The sequence below is a fragment of the Patagioenas fasciata genome, chromosome 5 (genome assembly GCF_037038585.1).
Source record: "Patagioenas fasciata isolate bPatFas1 chromosome 5, bPatFas1.hap1, whole genome shotgun sequence".
Taxonomy (NCBI): Eukaryota; Metazoa; Chordata; class Aves; order Columbiformes; family Columbidae; genus Patagioenas; species Patagioenas fasciata.
The window spans coordinates 32,893,497-32,918,404 of NC_092524.1; the positions used below are offsets into that span (position 1 = coordinate 32,893,497).

Consider the following 24,908-nt stretch of genomic DNA (forward strand, 5'->3'; position numbering starts at 1 on the left):
CACTGATCCATCGAACTAAAAAAAGGTCTGTTTGAAATGTGTTCAAGGTCATCTTCCAAGTCAAAGGAGGAGATCTGCAAAACAAACCTAACACGTCATGTTGTGTGCTCACAGGCTGGGCTCTGGGATGCTGAAAGCTGTGTTTGCCCTTGGGCAAATGTGCCAGACAAGTTTGGTTTTGACCTAAATCAGCTTCAATTTTTCCAAGTTCTAAAACTGTGATAAATGACAAAAACCCACTGCTCCTCCTTTACCATATCAGCCTGGTGAAGTTCGGAGTCACTGTTAAAGGTAGAAAAACCTTGTAAATAGGGGAAGAAAAATATTTTTGCAGTAATACAAGTAAAAAAAAAGCAATCAAGGGATGAAGTAATGGCCTTCAAAGGATAAAAACATGGAAGTATGACGGAGAACAAAACTCTTCTATTGCTAAGCACTGAGAAAAGCAGTACAATAAGAAGGCAGGAAGTAATGCACTCTGAAAAGTGTTAAACAACAAACCCAACAAAATCCGAAAAAATGGTTTAGAAGAGCCTTTAAAATGAATTTTATTGTCAGAATTTTACAAGTAGCCTTCAGTGGCATCATACAAGAACTCTGTTGCAAAACTCTAATAAATAGTCTGCTCCAAGTCCCAAAATATTTTTTTGAAATAAAATAAAAACCAAACTTAAAAATAAAAGAGAATAAAAGCAAGACTTCAGGATGCTCAGAGATGTTAGCAATATTTCCCATTTACAAATAATATCAGGCATTATATAAATCTCCTTCATACAAGTCATTAAAAAACCCAAAACATTCTAAACCTTTACAAAAGCACTCCAGAAATAGTTCCAAAGAGATCCATTTCCATGACAAAACATTAGAGAAGAACTCCATGGGGATTAGCATCACAAATGAAGTTTGAGGTGGAAGTGTAGTGTGTACTTGTGTGGAGCAAGATTAAAGAGCATGAAAAAGGGAGTTGAAAAAGAGCGTGGAAGTTTCTGTGACAAGACTATGCCTGATGATTTTAATCTGTCTGTTTGAGCATGTGGTAAAGGGGAGGGAGTGGATGCTCTTGAAATTAACCCCCAGACTGCATTTTTATGCAAGCCAATAGTTATTAAGGTATTGACTCAGAATGGAGTAGAAAAGGTTTCCCAGCAGACTGCACAGTTCAATGCCTGTGCAGACTGCGGCGCTTAAAAATCATGTTCTGACACCTAAATGTATTTTCTGGAGAGGTAACATGTTGTGGCAAGTTAACTGTTCCTTCAAAGAACAAGAAAAAAACTTTCCTGGCATGAGCCGGTTTGGGAAATCTCATGCTAGACAGTTTCACTGGGGATTGGGGATTTCAGAGCTCCAACCCTATCCCAGTACTTCGAAAAATACACTTCTCTAATTCACCTTTACATATTCCTCTGTCTACCATAGTCAAAGATTTAGAAGACCTCTAATTTAATAAAACACAAGTTAAATAAACATTTCTCAAATGTGTTGTGATTTGAGAAGTCCAGAGAAATGGAATAGGAGGGCAAATGCATAGAAATGGTTTACGTTGATTTTCATGGAAACAGTTCAGGGCAAAGAAATCCTAAATCTCTTTACAACTTCACCCTAAGTCTTCAGCACATGTGCAAGTAACAGCATCCCCTGGAAGGGAAGGGGACTGCCCAGTGCTACAGCAGCCGTGCTCAGGATCAATCTGCCTGCCCGGTGCAGTATGAACGGCAGCACACCCAGTTTTGCTGTTCATAAAGCTACTTTGCAGCCATTGTTTCCACAGGAAACAAAGGCTGCCAGAAATGCCAATGCAATGGATGTGTGATAATACGCTTCGCCCACGGCTCATGTCTCTAGTCGCTCTCCAAACGCTATGATGCTGGTTGTTCTGTACCATACACTATGGCCACGCACTCTCTGTAATGTATGGGATGGTAGCACTAGCAACCAAGCGCAAATTGCTAAGGAGACACCTAAAACATTGCATTACATCCCTTTGTCTGTGGCATACTTCAGAAAACAATGTAAGAAGAGCAGTAAAATAAACATTTCTTTCTAATTTTCTAGATGTCATAATATTTGCCAAAGCTGCAAGGAAAAGCAGATTACCTGAAACAGAGAGAAAAGAGTTAGTGGAAACAGAGGCAGATGGAACAGCAAGCCCGATCTAGCCTCCAAATAATTTTTGTACATAACAGATAAAGAGACAATGTGCAAAAAATAGACATTCACATTTTAGCAGTTAAACTTTTATTTTACCTTTTTAAAATTATTTACTTTAATTTTTCTACAAAAGGCAGACATTGATTGTTGATCTGCAATTGTTCTGAGTGCACGCCGAGATGCAAAAAAGGGTTATCGGAAGATGAAAGACAGGGAAGTGCTCTGACTATACTTTCACATGTCATGGTTAAGGTGGCATTAAAGCTTAAGTCCCCAGTAGTAAGATTCATAACAGATAGTTTCCTTCCCCGTACACTGTTCTCAGTTCATATCAATCGTGTTGAAAACCCATTCGGTGAATTTCTTCAGTTTCTCGGTTGCATTCTGGGATTCCTCCTGTAACCTCAAGTTGTCTTCCCGTAAATGTTGCACTTCAGCCTGGAGATTGGCCTTGTCCTCTTTTTCCTTAGGCATGAGGAAAAATACAGATCTTAGTGGAAATTTTAGGTGATGATTCCTATCTATATAGACCAGCAAGACTCTCTTAAGATGATTCTCATCTTTGTAAGGATTCTATGTGGAATAATACACGGTTTTGTATCTAACGGACACTTGTGACATTTAATGAGCAGGATTTCTCTATATTAAGTACTAACACAGAAGCTGGCTTCCCAAGTGGTGAAATAAAGCTGGGCATGCCGTGTTCTGTATGCACAACATGTATGTACAACTGCTCATGGTTAAATAAGGGTAGGAAATATTCCTGCAAATACCTCCCCAGTGAAGAGACTTGTCATTTGACCATAGCAAATCCTTCTTGGACCAAGCAAGCAGTAACAAAATACAGAAAACTGCCATAGAAGAAATTATATGTTTAAGTAACACTATCAACTTTTCAACATCAGCAGGATATAGTTACATGGACTAACTTCAAGACCTTTGCAGTGCCACCTGAATTCAGAGTGGAGGTACCCTGAATCACGCTCATAATCTAAGCAGAGGAATCAGATGCCTACAGATTTAGAAACTCCACCTTAGTCTTGCATAATTAGAAGTATGGTCTGAGAAAAGTAGCAAAGAAATGTTTTTTTTCTCATACAAGGATGAGACTGTCACAAACTGAGGAACGGCAAAGCGGGATTACACAGTTATTAGCATCACCCATAAGCACTAAATATATGTCTTACGGATTTTCTGTAGATTAAACGTTTACCTTCCTTAAATCCTCTTGCAACATCTTCAGCAAACCTTCCAGTTGGTCCACTTTAGAGGCGAGAGTTGGAGGAGATTCTTTACTGTTGAAAGCAGCGAACAAAAATAGGTGTTGTTATGGTTTACTGTGTTCCCACAGGATAGCTAAAAGCCTTGTCTATACCAAGTGGCTTTAGGTAGGTATGCACTTGGGTACACTAAGAATTCACAAAATTGAACAAAAAGAACCTAACAAAGAGTACATGGAACACATGCAGCGCAATAATGAACACACAAAATTTAATTCTTTATTAAGTAGGGCTATCCCATCACTTGACTTCTCTACATCACTCTACTTCTACACATCATATATGCCTCAAATTACCATTGCTTTGGATGCGTTCATGACCATCTCAGACAAGAAAGAACCAGCAAAAAGTTAAACTGTCCTTATGATTCTTCTGTTTTCACTTCCCACCACCGTCTTCATGACCTTGTGAAGAGTTTTTCTGTGAAGCCTGGTGATGGCATCCAAATAAAGGCGTTCCTACTTTTTTCCTTGGTTTATAGCTGGGGAAGCCTGCATATCTGGTGCGTTTACTTACCCTGTATAAGGCTTTATTTGTGCCGTAAGCTGGTCCTCAGCCTGATCACTACTGGAGGCAGCACTCACAGGTCTGTGATTTTCGTCAGCAGCAGCAAAGAATGAAGCTCGCTGAACTGAGGAGGCAAACACAGAGAAAAACAGTGGCAGCAGTGATGATTATTTTTTCATGTATCACACAACAGCTACCTGACAAGATCTCAAAGCAATCTAAGCCTATCTCAAGCAAGGTAAGGTGATGATAGACATACCAATATCCACTTGATGGAGGCAAACTGGCATTGCAAATGTTTGCACTAGGTTCTCCACCAGATTGGATTCAACAAGCAAGTACTATAATAGCTCTGGCACAGCTCTGCATGCTCACACAGATCATACATCACCCCTGGGCTAAGCAGCTCTCTAGGAGGGAGATGCTGGAGAGTGCAAAGCAGAGAGACCCCAGCAACACTCACAGAGTCCACCCAAGGCCAGTTCCAAGAGAGGCAAGAAGCCAAGCAGGAACAACAAACACTGCGCAGAACTTCCTGGGTACAACTGCATGACAGCGCCCAGTAACTCAGCAACTCCAGAAAGGATCCCTTTATCTTGAGGAAAGAAAAGCTCACTGTGCACAATTTACATGTGGAAACTAAAATGACCAATGTAATTTTTCAGAACCCAAAATTTTTTCCTTATGGTTTAGAAAATGTTCTTAGATTGAAATGTGAAGCCTGTTTCCTCCCTTGTGTCTATACTTTTTTTTTGTCCTGTAACTGCTCAGATCTTTTAAATACAACTCTAAATCACTATGACGTGTGGTTGTGACTGAACTACTGACTGTCCCTACCTCTGGAGTTTCCTTGCACAAACAGTAACAAACACTTTTTAGTTTAATATATTAACATCTTTCTCCCTCAGCATCTGCTGGTCTTTCACTGGAAACAGAATAATATAATACTTTCCTGCTTGGCAAATTTTAATTCTGTGCTTTCAACAATGCTAAAATTAATGTGCCTTGGTATTTGATTCAATTTTTCCTGCTCCTCTCTTCCTCTTTTGAGTGAAAATACTGAAGGCTGGTGTAGCTCAGGGATCTGGGCAGCTTTTGCTTCAGCTAGTTGCAGATATCACTACTTGTAACTTCAAGGGCATGTGCTGAAGACACCAATCAATGCTGTAGAAGAGAGGCATCCAGAATCACAAATCAGAATTAAGGCTGCCTGGTACTTGCCAATCCCAACTGGCACCTGGCAGAGACTAGAGACTGCGATTATATCCACATCAGACAGCTGTTCCCCCTCCAAGCCAAATCTGAATATATTTTTACAGCAGTGAGATGAAGGTGCCAGCCAAGACATCACCCCAGCTTTGCTTCATCTGAGGTGTCAGTTTGTTACCTCCACCGCACTGACCTTTGTTCACACTGCTGAAGAGAAACACAAGTGAATTTGGGGGCTAGAAAAGTGAGGTATTCAGGTTAACAAGGACAGTCAAATCTAAACAAAAAGGGGGATCTTTTAAACAGAAACTGCTGATCACAGTGAAATGCATTAAAACCTGGGTTTCACCTCTACATGGTGGTGAAAAAAACGTAACTACAAATTCACCTCCTCTTAGGGACTAAGGCTCACTTTGAACACTCTTTCCCAATGCTGCACAGCAGAAATACGAGACATGCTGATCCTACAACTCCTAGAGCAACAGAGCAGGGCACACATGTACTTCTTGAACACCAGCTTAGACATGCGCCGTCTTATGGAAGCATTTGACTGCTACCACAGAAGAGCCCAGAAAGCAAGTTCCTTCACAACCTTCTCCAACCATGCAGAATAATGTCTAAAAGATTTGGGATCAGTGAAAACACTTTCAGGAAGGTGGGACAGCATTTATGCAGAGATTAGGAAAAAGCACTTCCGTTTAATGCACCTAGAAGACTTTTCCATTGCATTATAGTAACTGTGAGGTAAACTCCCTTTGGGCTGAAGTGTATTTAATTTTAAATTCAAATACATCTAGGCAGCTTACAGTTCTTTTCAGTTTTCTAAGTTTCAAGGAGATGGAAAGTGCCATAGTATGAAATGACACGTGCACATCCATGCATTCAGAGAACACAAGGGGAAGAATGGCAATGAAAAAGCCTAAATCAACAAGGCATATTTCCCAAATTACCTTGGCAGCACACTTCAGCTGCACTACAGAAACTTCTTGCTGGTGCAGTAAGCAAGCAATCATTAGTGTGCTCATATGCTTTTCCCCTGCTATTTGACTTGACTTCTCTACTTCTGTGCCAGATGTCTTTTCCACCCTAGCTGTGATGTCTGCACCTGTTCTACGTGAAATGAAAAGTAGCCAGTTTCACAGAAATTTGGCCAAACTGTAGCACAGAGGGATTCCAGTAGGAAGAAATGGTCTCTGAGAATTATATACAAAGTTTTAGGCTGTTAAGACTTGAATTGCTATTTTAAATTAGCTTTAGCTTCAGACTAAGTAGAAACAGTAACAGCAACAAAAGAACAAGTGGGAAAAAAACCCACACCAAAACAACCCACTCCCTAATAAAGCATGCACAAAGACTAACCTTCTAAGTGTTATATTCTGAAAACTTACCTTCAAAAGCTTTGGCAGCATCTACCAAGTTTGACCAGTCCAGATCAGAGGCAGAATCAGGCAATGGCATAAGACCAGGGTCTGGCATGGGCTGCCGTCTTTGCTCCTGGATATCTGTGAGGGAGCTGTCTGAGGCAGAAAACTCTCCTAGAGCACAGCAGAACAAATTATAAACTCCATAAAAGAAAACCCCACAATTCCTTTCTTAATACTAATACAAACCCCATTTTAATTTTTTCTGGGATAGCACTTTTGGAACCAGTTTGATCAACTGTAGTTGACCAAATAGAGCATGTTACAAGCCAGTTTTCTGAGACACTGCTTCTAACCAGGACATTCAGCTCTTTTCTAACCTGTCTGAATCTTCACAGTTTAGCACTTTCAAAGCCAATCTCTGCCTCCTCCCAGCGCTGGGGCTGGGGGCAGCACTCTTCTACCCAACAATTCCTGTTTCTGCACAAGCTGAAGACACTCTGGAGGGCTCTGCAGCTCACTGGGGCTTCTATGGTCTCTGACACCTATTTGCTACCATAAAAATACAAAACTGGGTGTTCTGGGTTTTTTTTCTCCTCTTTACAATTTTGTAAACCAATGAGAGCAGACTTAGGTCTACCAAGACGAATCAGAATAATCAAGCCCTTCAAATGACTTACAAAGCATTTGCCATCTCTGAGCAGTTTAGTGAAACCTCTTGATCTTTACTGAAAAATACCCACGCCCACCTGTAAGTTGGTGTAATACATGGCCCGCTATGGAAAAAAAAATTGGCAAGCTTGAAAGAAAGAGATGAAGTCCCTGTAATTTTTGTACAAACTGGTGCCTAGGAAAGTGAAACAGTTGAATTATTGCCACTAATTAAGGAAAGATCAAATTGTAAACCAACAATGTGCAATGCCTGGTCAGTCAGCACACGTGTAAGCTCAGAAGCAGTGACAACCTGCTTCCTTGTGCCCTCTGTCAGGGCATAAAGAAAGTTGTGAAATATTTGTAGGTGCATTTAGAAGCTCCAGAGATGTAGGGGTGAGAAGATGGACTGGGACCTGGGAGGATGCTGCAGGGAAGAAGGGCATAGCGAAGAATCCATTTGGACCAGAGCAAACAGAAAGACAGCCTGGTGGGCAGGACACAAGCCCACTGGAAGACAAATGTTTCTTCAGATACATAATATTGCTGCATGGGAAGCAATGATCAGAAAAACTACAATGCATTCACCTATCTGCTCAAAAAATTAGTGAAAAGACACACAGAATTTGGAGAAAAAACATAACCATTTGAAAAATCACCTGTTCTAAAAGTGTGAGTTGGATTGTTAAATAAGACAGATGAGTAAATAAGAATATTTTTAGCTCATTGTTTTCCATCCTTAAAACAAATGAAGGTGCTCTGGAATAGCTGTTCTTTGTTATTCAGATCTTTGAAGTTAAAGAATTCTGAATAGCTGGAAGCCAAATACTTGTGGTATTAAATATCCAGCTCTACTTTATCCTTCTCTCAGCAAAGGCAAGTGTGGCGGGAGACAATTTGTGTCACTGGTTCTTTTATCAGGCAGGCCTACCTTTTATAGAAAATGGAAAATCTTGTTTTGTTGACACACGTATAAAGCTTGCGCACTAGGAGGACTAATCGGTTTGGTGTGGAATAGAACGTGACAGCAAAAGAAGGTTTTGTGGTTTTCCTTTTGGAAAATACAGACATCTAAATGAAAAGAGACCAAGTGCTGCTTTCCACTTCTACTCAGATGGCACCATTAATCTTCTGACCCCAAGCCCTCAGAAGCCAAATCCACCAGCCAGTTACTAGCGTAATCAAGTTGGTACAGTTATTTTAGTGCACATAAAAAGCAGAAGTGAAGAGAGCTCAGTTTCCTAACTCTTACACAAGAAACACGTTACACAGAAACAACAGCTCATGAAAATGTCAGGTTCAACACTGAAAACTGATGCCTGGTGATCACAGACAGATGAAAAGAATTTAAAATAGATTTCTTCAGCAGCCTTCACTGTCAAATGTATCCTGTGTATCTAAATACAGACTGTGCTTAGGGCTCGCTATAGTGAGTTCAACCTATTGATAGCTTTGCCTTTTCCTCTTGAAACACACTAAAAAACACGAATAAATCAGAGCAGACATAGTTCTTCAGAAAACACTGCAGAATCCTACACTGTGAGATCTAACTCTATTTCTGGAAAACACATTTAGCAGACATGTAGTTACGAGGTACAGCGGGAACCTGTGAAAATTCCCTTTCTCACCCGCTGAGACATTCACATGCAGCAACACACAACCTATCCAATAATCCTTCTGAGACTTTTCAGTAAAATAATAGGGAAAGCTGAGCATGTTCTTGACAGCAGGTTACCAATGATTTTTTCCTGTTAGCTGTTGATGTGTGACTAAAATAATTAACTCAACTCCGGCAAAATGAATAGGGTAACAGAGTGAATGTAAAAAGTTTGTGCAATAAAAACTGTATCTGGTGTAGTTGTACATCCCAATGTCCACTAGTATTTATCCACTTTTATATCATTACTTTCCTAATAGTATTTTGTTCCCAGAATCCACATTAATAGAACTGACACTTGCAGCTGTCACTGGTGTATAGCCAGGCATGTATTATTTGCCCATTGGTTTAACTGGTCCAGATGTCCCCTGGAAGAAATGGCGAAAGGTAACTGCACTTACCTCATGCAGCCTTATACCCACTGAAGTGAGGAAAAAACCCAGTTTCCATCCTATTTTACATTTCCAGGCATGTGACTTGACTCTTCATTTTAGCAAAATCAAGATGGAAATACTAATTGCTAAAACAAACATTTTCCCATAACGTGATTAACAAAGGATTCTGTTGAAAGTTGAAAAACCTGAAATACACTTACCATGTAGTGATTTCATTCCCAAAGTATATGACGGTCTCCGTAATGGTAGCGACTTTGGGAGAGAAGGGTATGTGCTGGTGAACAGGACATCATTTGGCATTGCTTGGTCCAAGAGCGAGGCCCGTGAGGCGAAGAAGTGATCCCTCTGACCACTGTAAATACTCTCATCTGACAAAGTCCTTTGCAAGGCACGCCTTGTGGTAGGAGTGCTGGGAAAGGGAGACTGACAGGACAGAGTGTGTGACTATACATTGATAAAAACAAATAAAAAGAAATGAGAAAAAAAATCAAAGTAAATTTTGAAGTCTTTTCTGAAATAGCTGTTTATTTTTTTTTTTAATAAGAAAGCAAGTGTTAACATATTTTTTTCAGGCTGGATAGGAAAAAGAACTAAAGGAATCTGCTTTGAAGAAAATTATAACCGGATAACATAGGCTAAAAAAGACCTGTATATCTCACCTTCTACCTGTTAAATACCCTTCAAACTTCCCCTGAAGTGGAAACCTCAGGCAGCCCTTGCAGATTCTAGAGCCAATGTGTAGCAGAGATAATGTTTACAGAAACGGACTGAATGCTGCATAAACCAGAGCTGTCCCTCCTGCCTGGGGGCAGCTGCCTTCCTGCAGGCAGAGCACCAGCAAATGCCAACTCATTAGCAGTCTCCTATTACTGAATGACGAGGAACGCCCACCACCACTTTGACTCTTCAGAAGGATTTGAATCAAAATGATGCAAATAGTCCCACGAATGAGAAAACTTGTGTCTTACCCCACCATCATCCCAGCTTCCTCCATGCTCCACAGAGGAGAAAGCCATGCAGTGGGTTAGCCTGGAGCTACCAACTCTCTGGCCAGTGCCAGGGAGCTGCTGTCACAGAACACACAACCATGTCCATCAGCAGAGACACTGATTTTCATGACACCTGTACCGATGTAACTATCTCTAAAATATGACATTTCTTTATGGTTTAGTGCAAATTTGGTCCAAAGGCTTTCCTGGAGAAACAGCAAACAGAAAGGACAATCTCACCACCCTCATTGTTCCGTAAGCAAGTTTAAACAAAAAAGGAGATAATATGATTTCTGGAAAAGGTGATTAAACATTATAAAAGGTTGCTCATTTGCACATGAAAATGGTTCTCTCTTCTCAGAAAGAGGAAAAAAGAATGTTTAAACAGACAGTACTTTATTCCTGTGATCAAAATCCCACGCTATGAGGTGGGAGAAGAACATGGAGGAGGGTCTATTGGTACTGCAGAAGGGAAGATAATATGGCTCTTTTTTTCTTCTTCCCCAAAACATTACAGATTTTGATATTAAAAGACTGCTCCACATTTTGGTTCCATGATTAAAGACCAGAAACAATTAAGATTCCAAAATCCCTCTATCATCAAAAAACAAGGACGGAAAGAGAAGCCATGTCCGATGCCAACTTCTATTACGTCAAATTCTCCATTCTGCGTTGCCTTCCTCAGGACATGCCCATCACAGTATGAATCCTACATACATAGTTAACGCTACAGAAATGACACCTTCTGGTACACAGTTGTCACTATGTTACATTGAGGATAAGCTGCTTTTTTATTCTGAAATTTAAAAGCTCAACCAGCAGGTTCATGTTATGATCCAGAGAAATCTCCCAGTGCTTGTCCTGAAGTGGCAAAGGGAAAGAAAGGGCTGCCAAGTCAAGCAGCATTTACTTGACAGTGGTGTAATTCACTCAGTGTCAAAGAATTAGGAGCTGGAATCACCAGCTAATATCAGATGTTGACATTAAAAGGTTGCACATATACAAGTATTTGATGAAGCTGAACAGAGGCAATACGAGCAGGAATTGTCTTCTGGTAACAGAGCAGAGGGAAGAGAAAAAGATGGGTGACTTGTCTGAGAAGATATAATGCATAAGGAGATCAGGAAGGCTGGAAAGATAATGAAAAAAAATGCACAAGACACAAAATCACAGCCTAGAACAAATTCTACTAGCAAACAAAGCCCTTGGCAGACAACAGACAGTAAGGAGGAGGATTTTTGGTCTTCGTGCAGTGAACTAATGAAGGGCATTATAATTCTTTTTCTTTAACTGTCAAAAAATTTTATGTCGTATGAGCAACTTTTTTGTAAGATGAAATATAAATCATGCAGTGGGCAGAAGTGACAGTTACTTTTAAAATGGAAAAGATTTGATTTATTGGTGTGATAGAATGTTATTAACTTGCTGAAATTTATCAAAAGTATAACCGGAATTAACATACTAGTTACAGTCACCAGGAAATAAAGATCGGGGTAAGAATTGATTCACTAATCCCAAAGCAGAAAAAAACCAACAACTGGGAACATACACACTTTTCATGGTCTTCAGGCCATCTCTTTAAACAGAATGGAATTATTTTGAATGAGACCAATTCTCTTGTTCAAAAGAACCAACAGGAGATGCTCACATTGCCCAGGTCCCACTCCCCTCAGAACTACCAGTAATGTAAGGAAAATGCATCTTGCCACTGGCAAGGGTTTTTTTCCTCAAAAGTAACATCTGAAATAACTTGTGTACAGAACCTAGCTCTTACAAGTTTTAATAAGCCACTGTGGGTTTTTATAAGCAAAGAAAGAAGCTGCAGCCCTCTCTTCTGCATAGTGGCTGTGGAAAGCATTTGGGCTCCAGGTGATGAACCCCAGCTATTAGCCACTGACTATACATGGAGACTGTACAAATCAAGATGTTCTCTTCACAATCATGGATTTTGAAAACTAACATATGCACTGGGGTTACTATACACATTTTGAAACACAGCAGGAAATACTTCTAGCTATTTATGCTATATAAATATTTGCTTAAGTTTAGGAAGCATTCTTGTCCTTGTGCAGTAACAGGATTAGAGAGGCATAAAAGCATGCTTTTTGCAAGGGTTTCAATGCTGCCAACACATCATTGCCTAGTGATGCAATCAGAGAAGAACAATTCAAATGCACAACAACACTACAGGATTTCCCATGAGCCAGCAGTCCTAAATGTTTGCAATTTGGCATACCAGTCTGTTCAAATTTGCACACAAAACTGTAATAGTATTGCAGTGACTGTTCCCCAAATGTATTTCTCTAGTAGATAAGTCTGTAACAAACGGATGACTTTCTGTCCATGATGAGAATTCAGGGAATGCTTTGCATTATATTTTCCTGTTATGGGTGACAACAAAAAAGATCCTGAGAAACTCCTGAGACCAAAGTCCAACCCTGCAAGCCCTGTATGAACGAACGCTTCAGCTTTGCTTTGAAAGCACTCAGCATTTTCTACACAGAAATCTTAAGAGCTTCACAGCCGTCATCCTCTTCTAAATTGTGAAGCATTTGTTGTAGTAGTTGATATACCTAGGCAGCAATGAACTCAACAATCAAATCCTTATAAAGTGTAACTTTACACATTTCTGTTTTGTAACAACAGAAATATGACTTGGATCAGAAGAGGGCTTGTGCGTTGCTCTTCATGTGTTCTCAGATTTCATTTAACTGTGACGGGAGATGGCCAGATGACAGACTCTCTCTTTAACATACCTTAAAATTCTTCTGGGACTCAGGTGTTGGGCTATCAAGATCTATCAATTTCTTCAGCTCTTCTTCAACAGTGGACTTGGATGCTCGTTTCGGTGATGCTCGGAGATCTCTTGCTGAAGCACGCAGTCGAGGGTGGGCCATTTCATTGCCATCACTCTGGTGACGTCTTAAATGAAATGGAACAGACACATTCAGGTCTCAAATCCCTGGGGCAGGAGGTATGAATAAAACAAGAATTATAGCACCCTCAAGATTTAAAAAAAAAAAAGCTAGGTGGGGGCACGGAGGAGAGGAAGGACTTTCGCTAATACAGCAGAGACTCATCTTAATGAATACCTGTTGAAGCAATAAACTTGTTTTAAAACATCAACTAACAATACACTTAAAGGTTATCATAACATTTTCCCAATATGAGATTGAATCTATTAAAATAACATGCATTCTGTACAAAACTAAAAAAATATAAATGTCTTATATGAGCCCCAAACCAGCAAATCACCAAGTTTCTCAAACCTTTCAACTGGCTTTTCATAATGCAGTTATCACAAAAGTTCACCATCTCCTTTTGACAGTCACAGTATCTTCTAGGGATACTGTGCTTGACCCAATATAAGTCAAGAGGGATTGAATATTTGAAATGAGCTTTCTGAACCTCTTGCTTTTCAAGTCATACTAGACTGACAGGAACAATATTTTCACTAGGAAGTTGTTTCTCAATTTCTTTTTCAAAAGAGATGGTTGCATACTGTAACACAGAGAGATCTTGGCTTGCATCCAGCCAGCTACACTGGACACTGGCAGCAATCTTAACAAGGCCACATGGAGTGCCAGAGCACTAATGCATGGTACTACAACATGGATGAGAGGCTTAAGGAAAACTCAGGCTCTGTGTTAAGACAAATTTTAATATTTGCTCAAATAGCATTTTGAGTCACTCTTAAGAGCACCTGAGGAAAGATAAGCTTTAATAGAACTCAAATCCATACACCTCTCTAGAAATGGTAAAAAAAAAAAAAGATATTTTACAAGCCAACAGGGAATGAGATTAGCTAATTATCAAATATTTAAGCGTAGCTGAGAACTCTAGATTAAAGTTCTACAGAAGACTAAGCATTCTATTCAATAGTCTTGAGTTCTTCTATACAGAGAAATGTCACAGATCTCAATGCTTCTTTACAATTAAAGCAAACAATCAAACAAGAGAACCAAAAACCAGTCTTACTTTCTTGAATCCATAAACCCCACCGAGTTTATTGTCCCTTCTGGTTTTTTCCATCCAATCAGATACTTGCTAGTAGCACCCTGGCGAGGGTAGAAAGTCCTGGGACCAGATGAGGAAGAAGAGGAAGAGGAGAAAGAAGGTGCAAGCTGGGGAGAAGTAGCAGAATGAATCTCTTCTTTAGGTGAGCTTCTGGCACTGGTGAAAACAACCGGGCTGGCAGAGTGTCGTGAGCTCATGGTACTATGAGAAAAAACATAATAAAGACAAAATTTGCCTCAAATGTGTATACACGCACCTTGTTTACCTATTTTTAAAGCAGAACTCTGAGCACGAGATGTTACTTGGATCAATAGCAGGGAGAGTAGCAAAACCACTCTGCTCTTCTTACGGGCATTCCCACGGATGTTTTATTAAAAACATCTCATATAGTAATGAAAAATTTTGTAAGCAACCTCTGAGGATGCAATACACTACCATCCCCTCACTCCCCTTCACAAACGGGAAATCTAGAGATCACAGTCAGGAGGCAGCTTAAAAGTAATATAAGAGATTGCAGCTGAATTAGCAAAAAAGAGCCCAGGGTCCAATTTCTCGCTGGGATTCCTGGTTGTGGAAGAAAACATATTTTGAAGGAACTTAAGCAACAGGAAACATCTCTTTTAAGACCCCACAACAAACCAAAGAAGCCCATATCTCCTTCAAAGCAGAGCTTCCTGGATTTTGCCTGAAAGGGAGTTACCATTTGCAAAAAAAACTCTCTTAAATTGAGAAATTTGAGCAGGTCTCTAACATGTATCACAATTTGTCTAGAGAGCAAAAAGAGTTAGGATGACCAACTGCAGTGTATTGCTGAAAGAAGGAGGGGGGCTTTGGATGGGAGCTACACTTTAGTTATGCTCATATTCAAATGTGATGCAACTTGCATAATACCAGAAGCACAAGGACTTAAGACAATATTTACTATAACAACCCTAAAAGGTTGGGCATTTCTAAGCGCAGTTACAGGAAAACTTAATGCAAAATGTTAGTACTGAAACGGTGTTATATATTTGGAGACCAGTTTTCCGAGTCCTCTACACAACTTAGTCACATTTTCATCCCTGTATCCAATGTGCAAGGAAGGAATATGAAACAGATGGTCCCGTGCTAAAGAACAGTTTCTGACTGAGAAATAAAAATTAGCTGGGAGGCTGAATAAAGTAACTGAGTAATCTTTTCTTTCCTAGCTTAAGAGAAAATTTGTCAGGACTTTTCACATTTTCATAAAACAATGCATTTTTACATCTTGCTGAAGCAGACAAAGAGTTTTTAAGGTTAAATTTATGTTGCCACCTGGAAAAATAATCTCACCTAAATTTAGCCTATAGAAGCCAGTTATCTAGTGTATGCCACTTGTCTGGCTCTTGCTGTAGTCAATGGAGAAATTTCTTTCGGAGGTGACTCCCCTCCTCCTAAATTAAGTGTCTCAGATACACGAGGAGAATTAACGCTCTGCAGTTTCTCCTCTCTCACCACTGACAATAGATAAAAGTCTAAAAAAAAAAAATCACTTTCAACTATGCTTCATTTTCATATCGCTCAAGTTAAGCAGCAACATGTAAGTGCTGTGGATTTAATGAGGAGTCTGAGTGGTCTGTAGTCTCCCTACCCAAATGGCACCAGCTGCTGCAGCCCCTGCTTCCATCTCTCATACCTGGGGATGGCTGGAAAGTCCCTCACGTCAAGGGCAAGATGTAGCTCCCCATATGTGTGCAAATCAAATGACTACAATACAGATTTTGTATTATAGAATTTTTTTTTTCTTCCTTCCATCTCTACATTTGAAAGGCCTACACAAAAGATGGCAGATTGGGAAAATATAGGAAGAGATTTCCCTGTCCATCAAGCCCGTATACTTAGCGCTGCACACCACAACCTTCTTATTTGTAGCAGATATAAGTAAACATAACATATAGCAAGAAAGCAGAGAAAAATAAAATCTATGGAGAGAGGCAGTAAATCTCATTCTCCCTTCTCTCTTTCAATACTGAAAGAAAACTCCTACACATACTGAGTAAACCAGCCCATCTGTGAGACATCACCACCACAAAATTAAACCACCAAGATTTGGAGAAGATGCACATCTTTAAAAAAACATATCGGGCTATTTGTTTGTCGTTTTTACAACCTTCTATATACACTCAAAAATGGAGAAGTCTTTTGCTTTAGTGTAGGAAAACGGAAGTTCTGATCACATTTCAGAATTCTTTAGTCCACCAGGTAGTTCTCAAGGAAGTGCCTGTTGTGAGAAAACATTTATTGATAAAAAGCAATAACAACACCTAGATAGACTGGTAGTGTTGATCCTTAAAATTCCCAGGCAAAGAGGCTAAAAAATGATGCTCGGTATGATCTACATAAAACGTATACATAAAATGCATATGTATATATAACAAAATAATGAGACTATTTTATTCCATATCATATTGCATATATGCATTTATTTAAAATATTATTACTTTATTTTAATATGTGTCATGTAATAGATGCCAAGAGCAGCCTGGCAAATAAGCAAGAAAATTAGCATACAGTTTTAAATACACTTCTCTTTAAAATGTATTGCATATTCTGAGTTGTGGTTTTACAATATAGTATTTTGGGAGGATATTTTGCTTCAGAAACTATGCACAGAACCATGGATATGACTAAAATTTTTCACACTACAGGTAAACACAGGCAGGTCAATAGATAGATGGAAAGACACACTTGTTAACTGTCAGCAAATGCTTTGGGTAAGATTCAGAATAACTGAATCAGAGCTGGAACTCTATGGTAGTGATGGGAAGATATTAGAGTATTCAACACCAGGAAGCATGCAGAGGATCCTCATACTGTAACAGACACCCAGACCAGATTGATTATATCTGGAAGAAATTCAGTCCTCATTCTCAGGACACAGAGACAGCCACTGCTGGTCTCCCACCTCAATTATTGAGACATCAAGGATTACATTAAGGAAAAATTCAAATATTACATGACAATCTGCAAGAATTGCAGATGAGCCATTCATAAAAGTATTCTACTATCATTAAATAAGATTTAAAGCATTGTAAAATTACTAGAAGTAATTAAAAAGATACTTGATTAGAAATAGCCAAAATCTTTCTTTTAGTTTTGGTAAGAGGACCATAAGAAACCACACAGTCTAGGTGGAAGTGAAAGTTTTATTTTATTTGTGGGTTGTTGTTTTTTTTTTTTTTTCTAAGGGAATTCTTGCCATCAGCACATACGGTTTCATTTAATGACATTCAGCTATAATAGTTCTGTATAATTACTGGCCTACATAATGCAATTCTCCAGCGATGCTATGAGAAACCTGCACAATCATCAGGAAGGACTCTGGCAATGGGAGTGGAGAAGAAAAATAAAACCCAGCCAGAAGCTCTGCTGTAGAAGTTAATCACTGTAATTTACATTTTGCCACCAGTTCTCAGGTACAAGTTCTTTTATGCACCATCAAATGATCTGAATGCTAATTATCACTCCTGTCTTCTACAGACACAAACACTCTAATTTGTGGTTATTTTCTTTTCGTTTGTCACTGAGTTCTTTTTAGGGCCAAATTCCTTTTCTTCTTGCTCAGAAACCCGACTCTAAAGCTGTTACAGACATTCTGGCAAAAGGTAAAAAAAGTGAGAACCTACAAAGGATAACGATTTAGAAACTGACAGAGAAACACACCAATTAAGCCGTTCATTTCTCATGGAAAGTCACCTATTCAGAATCATCATTCAGTCTCCCCTCCTTCACCTCCGTGGAGCAGGCAGCTGTGGTTACATTTTGGAAGTGCCAGCTGAAGAAGCCTCCAGCTCCAAGCTGCTGTGCTGCCAGAGAAAGAGCTATGGGAACACTGGGAGCAAAGAGCTGGACCAAGGCTTTCCTCAGGTTCTGCTGTCCAGTAGGTGGCCACCAAGTGAGTACGCCACAAGAAACAAAATGAAAGCTTTTTAGCCCAGACTGTGCCTTTGCTTTATTGTGAGGCACGAAACACATGTTCTAGTCTTTAAAAGCGAGAAATAGAGAATGAACAAAAGTCAGTCTGCTTTTATTCCACCAAAATAAACTATGTGAGTGCAAGGATTGCGATATTTCTCAGGTACCGCGTCCCATGTGTTCTACAAACTGCTACTACTCCTCTTTGCAAAGAGCTCCATTTTTAACACCTGATTTTCAAATGAAACTGGGAAAAAAAAAAAGAAAAAAGTCAAACTGTTTTCTTTAGCATAAAGCCCAAGGAACCTTTATGTTGACGATTTCAGTAACAGTCCCGCAAAAACATGCAGAGAATAATTTCAGTATCATCAGAGAAACATCACGTAAATTAATCCAGATCAACCAGAGAAAATACTGTGTTTGAAGACACAATGCTATCCTATAATAAATAACGAGACAACGTCCTAGACTTAAGTTTGCAATCAGTTTACCAAGTAAACCCAAGGGAGATGAAGCTGAGAGCTGTCAGGGTATGCCTGCCCTGTGAAGATATGTGTCTTTCTATTAAATTTCCTTGGCTTTTCTACTGAACTAATCCTATTTGGTGCTCAGAGAAGAAGAAACCTGAACCCCAGATGTGCAAAGATGCCATTCTCTTTAGGCTCACCTTTACAATAAACCTTCCAACATGTGAGTTTTCCAAGCTTCTTGGAATCACTTCTGAAGAAATCCTTCCAAATGGAAATGCTGACATCTTTATTACAATTAATATTTTGTATAAGAATCTCACATTTAATGCTACTGCTAGTTACATTCAGAAAAGTACCACAGGTTACATGGGAAATCCTAATTAACATTAAAGCATGTTTGCCTTAAAATGAAAGTGATAAAACTGCAAATAACCACCATATACAGTTTTACTTTCAAGAAAGGGGCACGCAGAATCATGGAATCATTTAGGCTGGAAAAGACCCTCAAGACTGAGTCCAAACATAACCTAAGTCTAGTCCCTAAGAACTTCAGCCGCACATCTTTTGAACACCTCCAGGGATGGTGACTCAACCACTTCCCTGGGCAGCCTGTTCCAATGCCTGACAACACATGCTAATATTGTCCAAAACTGAAGCAAATCCCTCTACATAGTGTTTGCTACAGACTTGCTCAAGTCCTTCATGAATGCATAGCTACCAGAAAGCCTCAAAGACCTGGGTGGGATTTATACCAACTGAATATGAGCTTTATTGCCAAAAATGGCCAATCATGAGATCCAGAAAACCAGAACAGGACCACCATTAATAGACTACTTAGTCGAAATTACCATGACAAAGTACACGGAGACCGTTCACTGCATTACAGTCTCTATGACAACCCCTACTTGCAGCTACTGTATGTGGAGTTGTTAAGTGTCTGATCCACATCAAGCCTTGCATAAATGTAGCCTTGCTCAGAACAATTAGCAAAAATTGCTTCAGACTTCCCATCTGTAGATATTTTAGCTGCACACTCAAAGGCATCTTATGAATAAAAATGCAAGTCTGGCTCTGCAAGGCCAACAAATTATGATGAACACACAACTTCCTTGAAAGAGCTGCGGGATTTTTGGTTGCTAGTATGACACAGTATGAGTATTTTTCAAAAAATCACACAGAATACTTCCCAGGAAATAGGTTAGGAAAATGGTCTAAAGTATTTTCTCCCTCTAGCAGCACTTGTCAAGTGGGTATCTTCTACCTGAGGTGTTCAAGTACATCATACATGTACTTGATATTGCCAATTTTACAAGTAGCAAAACTGAGGGAGAGAGGGAAGGTGACTGTAATGTGTCATACCCAGAAGCTTGCAGCAGAATGAGATTAAATCTACACTTGCACTCCCAAGCAACTTGCTCTCAGTATTCATCATACTGACTGCAAGTAGATTTCTAAACAAAGAACCTGCTGAAAAAAAAATGCAAAACATCCAAAACGTGTACTTGCAAGACTAAAAAAAGACCTCTATATTAAACTGTTCTCTAATAAAATAGACTGATCTCCTTTTCTGATCCACATGTGAAATGCAGTTGTTGCAAAATATTCCTTTTAAACGCATCATACACGTCTGCCTTACGTCTAGTAGCAGCAGTATGGAATATGCTCTCAAAGACATTCTTTATTGTTATAAGCAGTAGTAGACGTGAAGACTAAAGGTGGTCTTAATTTTCAAGCATTCTGCACAGTGAGATCTTTAACAACACTGGTTAACATAAGTAGAAACCTCTCTCTCCAACATCCACTTCTCACTTTTGACAGGTTAGAGAGTGAGAATGGGAAAATGAGAGTGGAGGGGTCATTCTCATGAGAGGTGAAAATTACCTTGTGTGTGAGATGGCATCACTAAGACTGTAAGCACTGTTCTCTCTCGTTAGAGGATTGGAGGGTGGCTGACTCTTGCTGTGAATATCCAGGCTCAGTGAAGACTCGGCCTTTCGGTCCATGTGGCTTTCTTTTTCCAATGTCCTGTCTGCAATGGAGACCACTTCGCTGGAGCTGTGCCACAGCGGTGCCACTTTCTCCTTTGTTAGCCCTGTGCGGGGAGATGTTGCTGCTCCCAGGGAGGCGGTGCTGCCATGGCTGGGTCCGTAGGAAGTGGTGTCGATGCCACTATCCGCTGAAGTCCCCTGAAGGTAGTTGTAGCTGTTCAGCTCCGATTCGGTGCGCTCTCCACTGTCATACCATTTTTCATCACTGTGAGCACTGGAGGCGTTGCTGGAGAGCGTATTGCTGCTGGAATGGCTGGAGTAGTGGCTGTCCGACTATAGAAAAAACCCACACTTCTAAGTTTATTTCAGAATTATGGTAGTAAAGAAGAGGAGGAAATAAACGGTTACAAAAGTCACCGCTGCACAATAGGAGCTTTTCTACCTTGAGGTGCTGGATACATAAATTGAGGAGAAAAACAAACTCTAAAAATTTAATTCCAACACAATGCATGTGCTCTGTTCTAGGTGCACATAAAAAGCTCTCATATGGATTTGGACGCCTTGTCTTAACTATTCAGGGGAAGTCAGAGCTGTTTGTATTTTGCCCCAAAATACTTCACACCGTTTCCTTTCAAGCACAGCTCTGCTCAGCCTAAACCAGTGAAACAGGCTGAGTTGCATAGACTTTGACTTGGTTTAACACTACTAGAACTAAAAATTTTCTAATTTTAAGACTCCAGTGTTTTAGAACATGAAGCATAACCCACCCCCAGAAAGTGCACATTATTTTAATAATCCAATTGCCTATCAAGAGGTTAAAGCAGGGTAAAATAACCACTACTCTTCCTGCCCCTTTGTAGTAGAGTATATTTGCTCCTCAACAGGAGTGTCCTTTGCAAATGACCACTGAAATGCTAATTTAACTAATCTGAAGTTGTTTTTCAAAAGGCAGAATTGCAAGAAAGTAAGCTTTAATGCAGTGCTTTTAAACTGTCCCATCAGGGCATGCCAGTGTCTGGCTGGTTTGTGTGTTTTGTCTGTGGTTACGGTCAACTGCTACGAAGAAACTCAATGTCCTCAATTCCATAGTGGGCATTGGTGGAATATCCCCTTCCATGAAGAATTTCTTGCCATATGCTCATCACTGCTTAGTAGCTCACCTACCTTTGAGGTATTTATATCCATCTGACTTCCTTAATTTTAGTTTCCATCTACAGAATTTACCTAAGTTCTGATCATCTATTTAATCAGAACTGAAGGAGTTTTTCAGTAGGCCATTGGCTTGTTTGGTGAACATATGGGCTAGGAATAACGGAAAACGATGGAGAGGAGACTTAGAACCACCCTTCCTATTTGTCTACTGGAATTTTAACAAACATGCATGGGCGGCGATCCCAGCCAAATATAAAAAATCAGATATTGTTTCTGTTTTCACTGGAAAAGAGGGAAAATAGAGATAGGTGTATACCAAGAGCAAGTAATCTCATCATCCACATTTCTTATTATACTAAAGCAACAACTGACAGCAAAACAGGAGGAATATTAAGTTGATCTGGACTCCTAGTTATCTCTAATTAAAATTACTGCTCTTCATTAGGAACTGCATCAGCCCCCCCCATCCATCTGTCCACATAATAAAGATTTACTCTAACAATGACTAAATGAGAAGAACACAAGCATTAGTAATTCCAGTGCTGTACTTTCCACACAAGCTATTGAGTTATGTATTACATCATCATATGGTTAAACACATCTAATGGAAAACAGGTCAATCTAAATATAAAAACTAGTTTGTGCTCCTAAGAATATGAAGACAGGTGTGTGGATTTTTTTTATATAATAAATATGTGTTGCTGTGAATTAATAACCTAAAAGCAACAGTGCCAATTGTATTGAAAGAAGAATGCCAGTAAGCAGGAACAAATATCAAAGCCAATTAAAAACTTCCTCACACCTAAATAAATGCAACTAATACTTTCCATGTAATCAGGCAACACAGCTCCATATTTTCGCTGATTGTACAAATAAATTAAAAAAAAAATCATAAAGCTTATTGCATAATTTAACATTTAACTTTTTTTTTTCCTAGTGACTTTAATAATTTTCAAGACATATTAAATTTATGAACAGTACAGATTTTATTTCCTCTGTATGTCAATCAGGAAGTGACAGTCTCCAAAGAGGTGTGAATATCTATCTCTGTGGAGACCAGAAAGGTAGAATTTACCATTTAGACCTTAAACATAAATGAAATAAGACAGTGTGGTTTGTTTTGTGTTTTTTTTTCTTTCCCTGCCAGTAGGATTCCAGCAGATCTTTCAGACAATGTCTTCCAACAGTGTGCAAAGCAGGTTAAGGAAAGTAATAGTTACACTAGATGAGGAAAATGGAGAAATTACAAAAACCAAGAGCAGGATCACTATTTTGTTTCAAAGAAGCAGCTGAGTGTTGCATTATAAAAATGTTAGTAAACTTTAAGTCTCACACATGAGGCCTAGGAATACCTTTCTAAACTTCAACAAATACCTTACTTATCACAAGATAACAGGCAACAAGTTGCTGTTCAACTGGCAACAAAACTTTATTAACGAATAAATATTTCCCTAGGCTGTGCTTAGCTTCTGTAGCATTCAGGAAACAATGGGTCTGCTCTACTGCTGCTTCCATGTTCTAGTAGGGAACAGGGCTTGAGGATTTGTTTTTTCTTTTTTTAACTGACACTCTAAATATAACTTTGAACAACACTTTTGGTATCAAGAGCTTATAAAGCAAAACCAAAACATTAAATAACTCCTTTCAGACGACTTACATGACCCTGCTTATTTGGAGACAAGTGAACCACAGGATCCTGTCTCATCAGTCTTCCACTGGGGCTTTCTCTGAAGGACGGCAGGACTTTCGATACTGCTGGGACATGGCAGGTTGGTTCTGCAACACAGCACACAATGATGTACTGAAGAGCACATGCACTGCAACAAACTAAGAAAATGTGTAATCTCATTTTCCACTGCAATTTTTCCAGTATTACCATTATCCCAAAACTTTGGATACCTAATATGAAATTAATTCCAAATACAAAAATACAGGCTGTGACAAAACTCAGGTGAGTAAGTAAGGGCCCATTCCTGCCCAGTGTAAATCAGTAAGACTTGATGAAGAGCCAGCAGCCACCATCCTGGCTGTTGTTAGAACCGCCTGAATGGTATCATGCCCCTAATGTCCAACTGTGCTACATCAGAGCAATAAACAGCACAATATTCACATTCACAGTGCATTGACCTTTTATGTCTGTATGCACATTGCCTGTAGACAAGAGATTAAAAAAACCCTAAATATCCACATTTCCTTAAATTGTATCCTACACAAGGCAGGACAATAGCAAAAGTCTACAGAGATCACTTAAATGTTTTTTTTACAGTACAACTACTACACATATCTCTTGTCAAAATTAAGGTGAGTTAAGTAAACATCTTCTAATTGAAGAGAGAAAAATAATGTTGAATCACAATATTCCCTTAAAAACTGATGGCTGTGAGAGTGGAAACTGCATAGATGTAGAAAAGGAATACTTATTAAACTAAGCCTGATAAAAGTAGATGGAATTCAAATCACGTGTCTTACATGGACACTCCTAGCAGTGCTCTTTGCCAATTAAACTTACTTTTTCCCAGGAGATAACTATGTTGGTTTAGAGGGTGTTCAGACATAGCCCGTCAGGTAGGTAATTGCCTTCTCAGATCCCAAGATTTAAAAAATCTCTGACTTGTGACTTTTACATGTATCTTCTTTCCTGTGGTTATGCAAAACTCTGCACTTCTAAAAATGCTGCTTTTTTAAGTAGGGTATGTGCTTATGAACAAGTACATAAATATACCCATGGTAATTAGCTACAGTTTGTTCATCTTGATCTGCAGCACTACTTTAAAAAAATATAAAAAGCTCTTTAAAAAATATTAAAAAAATAATTTAAGAAATTAAACCAACTTGATTCCCCCTGGCGAGTGGTAGCGAGCCATGTTGGTGCACAAAGAACAAAGGTCTTCTGTAGCTAAGAATGGGACAGGAAGGAGTGAGTGTGCGGACTCCCTGCACCTAATGCCTCATTTATCTTGAGACAGATTATCCCAAGTGGAAATGTCTTTGTCATAGAACCAACCTTTGACCTAGATTCACCAGACTGGCAATAAGGTTTCCAGCCAGAGATGCAGCTTCCAGCTGCAACTCCATGAATGCAGGACAATATGCAAGAGATAAAACACCGGGATTATGTGTGACTATGTATATCTCAGCCTTCACCAAA

The 24,908-nt window shown here is 39.3% G+C and overlaps 1 protein-coding gene across 13 annotated transcripts in view; it reads right to left on the reverse strand.

The window, feature by feature from the left end:
* Positions 1 to 523: 523 nt before the first annotated feature.
* Positions 524 to 24,908, reverse strand: part of SIPA1L1 (signal induced proliferation associated 1 like 1) — a 217,722-nt gene continuing 193,337 nt past the window's right edge. For 10 of the 13 annotated variants that reach the window (XM_065840101.2, XM_065840096.2, XM_071809272.1 and 7 more), the window contains 9 exons: positions 23,418 to 23,536; positions 20,502 to 20,941; positions 14,179 to 14,418; positions 12,957 to 13,122; positions 9,412 to 9,655; positions 6,536 to 6,682; positions 3,948 to 4,062; positions 3,365 to 3,446; positions 524 to 2,616 (listed from right to left, as the gene is read on the reverse strand). In XM_065840101.2, the coding sequence (XP_065696173.1) occupies positions 2,473 to 2,616; positions 3,365 to 3,446; positions 3,948 to 4,062; positions 6,536 to 6,682; positions 9,412 to 9,655; positions 12,957 to 13,122; positions 14,179 to 14,418; positions 20,502 to 20,941; positions 23,418 to 23,536 (1,697 nt within the window). In that variant the 3' untranslated portion in view covers positions 524 to 2,472. Of the gene's footprint in view, positions 2,617 to 3,364; positions 3,447 to 3,947; positions 4,063 to 6,535; positions 6,683 to 9,411; positions 9,656 to 9,722; positions 10,407 to 12,956; positions 13,163 to 14,178; positions 14,419 to 20,501; positions 20,942 to 23,417; positions 23,537 to 24,908 lie in introns of those variants that run through there. The other 3 variants (XM_065840106.2, XM_071809274.1, XM_071809275.1) reach the window with 3 other exon arrangements.